Source organism: Crotalus tigris, unplaced genomic scaffold (assembly GCF_016545835.1).
Source record: "Crotalus tigris isolate CLP2741 ecotype Arizona unplaced genomic scaffold, ASM1654583v1 scf7180000017631.5181431, whole genome shotgun sequence".
In the NCBI taxonomy this organism is placed as follows: domain Eukaryota; kingdom Metazoa; phylum Chordata; class Lepidosauria; order Squamata; family Viperidae; genus Crotalus; species Crotalus tigris.
This window is the reverse complement of record NW_024096525.1, coordinates 1,017,922-1,026,062: the sequence shown is the minus strand read 5'-3', so window position 1 is coordinate 1,026,062 and position 8,141 is coordinate 1,017,922. Positions and strand designations below refer to the sequence as shown.

The following is an 8,141-nucleotide window of genomic DNA, read 5'->3' as shown; positions in this document are numbered from 1 at the left end:
AAAGGAAAGAATTTTTATCGTATTGTGGGCTTAATTTCCTTATTAGAAGACGATAGTCTACTGCAGAAGAACAGAAGCATTTATTGATTTGTTTAACAGTGCAAACTCACTTCATATGCAATTTATACGAGGTGAGAATTCCTTGAAAACGATTTTTTATATAAATTGCAAATGCTTGTATTTATTTACCAAAAGCAGAACCATACAAGTGGTTTGTACAAACAACCAAGGAAAGGGCAAGCATGCCAAGTACAGTAACTGATTTACTTGGCTAAGGGATATGATTTTACTCGGGCTAAGGGTTTTCCCTTTGAGCATTCTTGCTATTTACTTGCTTGTCTGTACATGTCACTTTTCTAAATATGCATGCAACCTATAAACCTTTTCCCCAATTATAAGGCATAAAAACAACCTTCTGGCAATCGGTAAAATGTCTCTCTCAAAAAAAAGTTGAGGCAGTCTTTGTTGAACGGTATTTTTTAATATATGCTCACTCTTTGAAAATATCGGCGGGGGAAACAAAGAGGGAACATTCCTTATCTGTTTAGATGCTAAGAAATATCGAACCACAAACCGGTAGTGAGTTGCAAAGTAATAATGAAAGTAATAATGGTACAGACTGCCTAATACCATGCACCACATCCATAATAACAACTATGTGAATGCTGGGCAGGGAGGCATAATTCTCCGCACGTGTGAAGTCTCTGATGTCTAGGTGAAACGGGAAGAGGAAGAAGGTGAGAGTAAGGGAAAGATTTAAAGTCTACATTTCATGCAGGGCTATTATGCAGCAGGCCCATTTCCCCGTAGTACTTCTTCAGACATCTGAGTTGGAGTTCAGGGTCGTTAGCCTGGAATCTGTGTTGATCTCGTACCTGTAGTGATAGCCCTCCATGTGGTCTCTACAGGCGTCCCTGATGTTATACATCCACTTTTTGATCCCCTTTCGGTTCAAATATAAAACCAGGAGGAAAATGGCACCAATGAGGGCCAAGACTATCCCGAGGAAGACGTAAGAAGTCTGCAGTGGGGTCTGGTCATCGATCAGAAAGGGGCAGCTGAGTTCCGACACATTGATGCTCACCAAAGAGCGCTCTTGCAACGCCTGGGGATAGGAGCACTCGAGGGACGCTTTGGCCTCGACCTGCTTGCTCTCCTTCAGCCAGCTCACCAAGTCCTCGATGTGGCAGTCGCAGACCCAGGGGTTGCTGCTGAGATTGAGGGTCAGCAAAGGGAGGCCCTGCAGCTGCTGGAGAGTGTCATTCCTCAGGGTCTTGAAAATGTTGCTGCCGAGATTGAAGCTGCGCAGCTGTCGGAGGCTCCCCAAGAACACTTTATGCAAGCTCACCACTGAGTTGTTGTGAATGTCTAGGTGCTCCAGGCTGGGCAGGGCAGAGAACATCATGGCTGGCAGATAAATCAAATTGTTATCCGACAGGTCCAAGCGCTTCAGGTTGAGAAGCGCGCCCGTCTGGAGCAGCTCTGCCACCAGGGGCACAAAGCTGTTGTTGTAGAGGGAGCTCCTCAGGTCCAGTTCTTCCAGGGGGCTGCTGGTATTGCCCAGGGCCATGGGGCTGAGCCAAGTGAGTGAATTATCGCTGAGGTCCAACTGCGTTAGGTGGGGCAGCCCAGCAAAAGTTTCCGCGCCCACCCAGCTCAGCTGGTTGCCCCTCAGGTCGAGGATGGTGAGCTCCGAGAAGGAGGCGGAGAGGAAGGAGGCAGAAGAGAGGTTACTGATGCAGTTACGGGTGAGGAAGAGGCCCTGCACGAAAGGTGGCAGCTCAGGCGGCACCTCTGTCAAGTTGTGGTTGACGCACTTCACTGTTCGGGCTGTCTCTGAGCACTCACATAGCGCCGGGCAGGGGAGAATCTGTGGTTGTGGCTGCTGAGCCCAAACCCAGCCTGAGAGGATCAGCAGGAGTAGCAGCTTCAGCCCCCCAGCTCCTTGCCTCTCCCCACTTAGCGCAGGGGATGCACAGCGCCAAAGAGAGCACCCCAGCATCACCACCTCTTCTCAGGGACTGTTCTCCTGCGGTGCTCCCTGGGCTGTCTCTTGTCTCTAAAGGATCCTTGGCTCCAGCCCTCCGGAAGCTTCTTCTTGGGTCAAGCAGAAAGGCAGAGAAAGGAAGCTTGGAGAGAAAGTGCAATTCCCAGCCAGGCTGGGACTCCACAGCGGTCTTGGAAGGGGAGGAACAGCCCTAGGAATGGACCAGTTCTCTTTCACGTCCTGCCACCCTTGAAAAAAAAGCAGAAAAAAAAATGGGAGGAGGAGGCGAGAAGGAGTTTGAATTACGCTGAGGTGAGGAAAAGATCATGCTTTCTTCTCAGACTCTGCCTTCCTGGATGTTGCCAGCACACTCCTGCTTCTCAAGATCCTTTCCCCCTTCCCAAGTGCCACCCCTTGAGTCAAACCACAAACAGCCTGGACTGCAAAGAAAAAGAAAAAGGGGGGGGGGGGGAAAGAGCAGTCCTTGGACTCATCTTGATGTGTTACAGCAAGTTTTGCCAACCTGCCCTCAAGGGAGTCTCTCCCTTCAGCAACCTTCCCCAGTGGGGTTTAATAGCAATGTCTCGTCACCCTGAGCAGCAGGGGATAATGGCCATTGTAGTCCAAATACCTGAAGTCGTCTGCTTGAGGTATGCTCGTTTATTAGATTTAATAATAATAGATTCCTTTCCTCCTTTCCCCAGGAGCTCCAAATATCTACAATACTCCCTCTCCCAATCCACTTTCCCAACAATCTTGTGAGGTAGGCTAGGTTAAGAGTGGCAGTGACTGGCCAAGAGCCACCCAGCGAGAACCTGCCTCCTCTTACCCTAACCACTACGGCACACGTTCTTTCCCTTACAACGTCTTCCGGTACAAAACATTACCGGTACATCTGAATTGCTGTCAACTGGATAAAACGCTGGGATTTCCACCCCTGCCGGTCCTCTTTTCGGAGTACTGGAAACGCAGCGTTTGGGGCTCAATGGATTTGCTGTGGGCCAGCAAGTTATTGCGCTTCTCGTCCCTCAAAGGCCAGGCTGAAAAGCGGAGCCTTAATCCCCGTCATCTTTTACAATGGCTTTGTTCACCCCGCCCCAACCTAAGAAAGTTGCTGGAGAAAATTTGCAACTTTTCGCAAGTCTCCCTCCGTTGCCCTCGCTTTCCTTAAATCACCCCCTCCCTTTCCAACTTTTCCAACGAACAGCTCCCCGCCACACCCTAAAAACAAGCTCCATGCCTAAATTCTGGCGCTTCGAGGTTTCCAAAGCAAACCACCCCTTCGCCCTACGGCTACCTCCCGTGCTAGGAAGGCGAAGCCCGCCAGCTCCAGGGCTGGCCTTTCCAGGGAAAGATGCGCGCGGTCGAACCGTCGGGCCAGGCGTCCCTCCCCGCCCCTTCAGGCGGGCGTAAGCGGGGAGGTGGGGGCTGATTCAACCTGGTGACAGGAGACCGGACTCGTCAGTCTGACTTCTGGGCCGGGAGGGCGAGGACGCTGAGGAGAGGCTTCAGCCTGCGAAGCTCAGCCGAGGAAAGGCGTGGACGCAAGAAGAAGCCCCTTCGTCCCGGACCGCGCGCCGCACTTGCCCCGCGCCGCACTTGCCCAGCCCCGCCGGCATCAGCTTACCTGTCTCTCGCGCCTGGGCTCCCGGCTCCGCCAGTCCCGCGCAAACTCCCGGGCCAAGTGGGAACTGCATGGCGCAGCCAGCAACTTTCCCTGCCCCCCCCCCTCCCCTCCGTCCCTCCCGGCTTGCCTAGCCCAGCCTCCGCTGCAGGAGAAGCCAATGGCAGGCGCGGCCTCCCAGAGGCAGCCCGGCTCCGCGCACCACGCCCTCGGTGGCAGCGGGCGGGCCCTTCTCGCCTCCCTGTCCGGTTTACTTTGCGAGGAGGAGGCAGGTGGGACTGGTAGCGCCGTGCTTGCACGCTATTATGTCCGACTGCCAAGGGAGCACGGAATACGGGAACCCTCTTCCCCCCCCCAGCGGAGGCTGGGTGGAAAGCCCTCTGCACGAACTCAGAGGCACTCGTTATGTGTACTCCTGGCATCGCTCAAAACGGAGCTCGACTCTGGCATCTAAAAGGGCAATTATGTATTGAGTTCAATGTCGTGCTCAGCTTACTCACAACAATGCACAACGCCCTTCCTTGTCTCTTCTCAGCAGTTGGCCAAAAGATAACTGAGCATTTGATTTCAGTCAGAGGCAGCCCGCCCGCTGTGACCCGGGATACTACTGCCATAATAGGCTGGGCACTATCCTAGGCTAGGTGAATTTACCCTGCTTGAAGCAACATCCTGGCTGGTGCTGTCGTGCTTTGTAGGCACAACTTTTAGTAGAGCCTTTTAACCCTGCTGAGAAGTCTAACTCTGATCAGGGAAGTTTGCTGAGGCAGTGGGGACATTGTTCTGATCAAAGACAGAAGGCAATGAATGGTGGTGGGGTTGGATGTTGTACAGTTTTCGCAGCTCTGCTCTTTTGTATCTAGGGTAGAATGGAATGAGGAGCTGTTTAAACAAAACAGAACAAAAAACAGAGCATCCCTATAGCCTGTGGCTGTTGCACTTTAAATTTTACACATAAGAGCTGATTTCTATAAGCTCAGAGATGTGAAAGATAAGGTTAAGTTATAATTGTGAGACCAGTTTCTTCCTTTTTCCTGAAGGATAGAGGCTTACCTCAGCAAATACCAGAAGACAAGTTTTATGCATTTTATTTATTTATTTATTTATTTATTATTGAAAATTTTTAAAAGTTTTACAAATATACAACCAAAAAAAAAAAATCAACCCTCACCCCATCCCTCTCAAGCCCACCCCTCCCTCCCCCCTCCCCGAATTTCCCAGAACTGAATATAGGCTTATCTAAAATTTTAAAATATCTAAACAAATTTTACATCTTATAATAATAAAATATATATAAACATTAATAAAAAAATACTTAAAAAAGAAAAAAGAAAGAAAGGAAAGAGAGAGAGAAAGAGAAAAGAAAAAAAAGATAAACAAGAAAAAACAAGAAACGGAAAAAGAAAAGAAAAAACAATCTATACAAATTATAAAAAATCTAAATGATATTTTTCCATATCCAAATTATATTGTATAAAATTTATCCATTTTTCCCATACAACAAAAAATTTCTCTTGAGATTGCTCCTTTAAGAAAGCCGAAATCTTTGCCATTTCCGCCAAATAAGAAACTTTGTAAAACCACTCTTGCAAAGTAGGCAAAGAATCCTTCTTCCAATATTGTCCAACTAACAGCCTAGCGGCTGTAATCAAATTTAACATCAGTATAACTTCCTTAGCATCACAGTCAGTAATAATACCTAATAAAAATAATTGCGGGGTAAATTTTACCCTCCTTCTAAAAATTCTTTGAATATTCCACCATATCTTAATCCAAAAGGCTTTTATATTTTTACACGACCACCAAATATGAAAATAAGTAGCATCCAAACATTTATTTATTTATTTATGAGACTTATATACTGCTTTAAGTGCAAGCACTCTCTAAGCGGTGTACACCAGTAAGCAATGTATATATGTATATATTTACATTGCCCCCAACAATCTGGGTCCTCATTTTACCTACCCCAGAAGAATGGAAGGCTGAGTCAACCCTGAGCTGGTGAGATTTGAACCGCTGACCTGCTGAACACAGTCAGCTAAAGTGGCCTGCAGTACTGCACTCTAACTGCTGCGCCACCTCGGCATGCCTGAGATTACTATAATGTCTATGTCAGCTCAAGGCCAAGTGATCCTCTTGTTGAGAAATGATTTCTGTGACTCCTCTTGCATTCTTCTTTTGACCGTGTTTGAAAAGAAAATAATTTACTGTTCTTATTTCTTGATTTTGCATTCATGATTGACTTTCCAGTGTAGAAGATGAGTTTTCACAAATGGATCTGATTGTTTGTCACAAAAGGGATCCAACCTCAGTGTAAAAGTATAATTGAGGAAACCTTATTCCTGGTTCCTATAACAGAAGAGAGCAAGATTTTCTAAGGACATTTAAAAAGAAAAAAAATATCAGTTTCCTTTGAAATATTGTTCTCTTGGAAATGGGTTGGGGTCAGTTGAGGAAATATTCAGAGCATCTTAGTAGTTCTGATCAGGCATTTTCATACATACCATTTGTACATGGATGCGTATTCTGTCACATTAAAAAAAAAGATTGGGCATTTTAAATCAATTCCTGAGATATGCAAGTGCTGATAGAGAGTAATACATGTTTTAGCCCATAAGTGAATGATAGAACAATTATTCTGTGATAGGTGTCCTCTGCATCTCAAGCCTAATATGACAGACATTTGCCCCAAAGTTTGTCTTGCTTCTCATTATCTTAAAAAAAAAATGGAGGAAAAATATATATGCTATTGATCCTGTATCATCTGAAAGTTGAATGATAGCCTGGCTATATATGTAGACATCAGTCAGGGGTTGATGAGACTGGGAGATGGGGGACAATGATAAAATATATGTCATAACAGAAATGCTACCTCAGTGTTGCCGGCAAGTACGTAAGTGGTAGAGCTTGTGTTGTACTGTCATTTCACACATTTCATCATGTTGACAACATCTTGGCTTGCTGCAGATGTCCCTGGCTTTTCAGATGGATCCATAGTGAGTCAGTTATGCTCTTTTATGACAAGGTTACACAGTCATTTTTAATGAACACAGTTCTTGCTTTATACTTTGGGGAGTTATCGACTGACTGGTGATTGGTCATTTTACAAAATCCCATTAAGGCTGGGGGGTTTGGGGGAAGTGGTCTGGCTCTACTGAGAATTGCCTGTATACTAAAGGCTTTGTGGCTGACACAGAGAGCCACGCAACATTTGCGCTGGCAGATTGGGGGCAATGCCTTTGCAGATACCCTGTTCTTCTCTTTTTGGGTCCCATTGGGAGTAATGAAAACCAAACTGCAAAAAAAAAAAAAAAAAAAGGCTACATTTCTGAAAAAGGTGACCAGATGCAGCTCAGAAAAAAGATGAAAGGAAAATAAATCAGGAACAATTAGTATGTCTCTGGATAATTTGCTGTACATAACAAGGTTTCTAACCTCCATCCATGGAATCATGGAACTACAACAAAACACTTCATCTTCTGAGTTAGGTTTATTAGTTTATTTATTAGATTTCTGCCCTGCTTTTCCTCCAAAGTTTACAGTAGTGCATAGAATACTCTGTCCTCTGTAGGTTCCCCCACCTGCCCCACAGCATCTACCTATTATCACTCAGTAAATCTCCATAGTTAAACTAGGTGTCCTGGATTCTAATTCAACACCTTAACCCTCGTGCCATTAGTCCCTTGCATTTGATTAGAATTGGCTTATAACTGGACATGTAGGTTATCCCAGTTCATATGAAATAAAGACATTATAGAGGGCAGACATGAGAGTCTATAGTGGTAAAAAAAAAAAATCAGGACTCTAGTACTGTAGCATCTTTTATGACTTAACAAATTTTATTTAAAAAGTATATACTTTTTTTTTATTAAAAGTTTTTAAAATTTTACAATAAAAACCCTTTCCCCAATCCCTCCCAACCCTCCCCAAAACCCTCCCCCATTCTTCCCAGAGCTGAATACAGGCTTAACTAGAACTTAAAAGAAAAAAAAAATTAAACCCAAATAAACCTTAAACTAATATCATTACACTCAATAAACAAATTGTAACATACTTTAACTCCATTATATGTAAAAAACAAAAAGGAGGATTAAAAAAAATAATAATTAAAGAATAATAATAATTATACTTCTACATAAATATCTTAAACTTTAAATATAAATTATTCAAAAGCTAGATGGTATTTTCTTATATCATACTTATATTGTATAAAAGTTATCCATCTTTTCCACACCAAGAGATACTTCTCTTGCGATTGATCTTTCAAGAAAGCCGAAATTTTTGCCATTTCCGCTAGATAAGATACAAAAAGTATATACTTTCATGAGTTGCAGATCACTGTATTAAATGCATAGAGTACCTAGACTGATGAAGGATTTAAATGGGGTGAAATGGGAAGGGGGGGAGGTAGTTTGGTTATACAATCATGTTTCATGTGGGACAGATTACAAGTACATGTACTTTATCAGTTAACAATTGCAAAGAGTTAAAAACTCAGTGGCTTTGTCGAGATCTTCTAAGGTTTATGTGAAT

General features: G+C 44.4%; 1 protein-coding gene across 1 annotated transcript; it reads right to left on the bottom strand.

The window, feature by feature from the left end:
* Window positions 1-461: 461 nt before the first annotated feature.
* Window positions 462-3,730, bottom strand: TPBG (trophoblast glycoprotein). Its single transcript, XM_039334450.1, has 2 exons — window positions 3,615-3,730; window positions 462-2,235 (listed from the first exon to the last, which is right to left on the bottom strand). The coding sequence occupies exon 2, from the start codon at window positions 2,000-2,002 to the stop codon at window positions 818-820; it is 1,185 nt and encodes a 394-aa protein (XP_039190384.1). The 5' UTR covers window positions 2,003-2,235; window positions 3,615-3,730; the 3' UTR covers window positions 462-817.
* Between the last annotated feature and the right edge of the window lie 4,411 nt (window positions 3,731-8,141).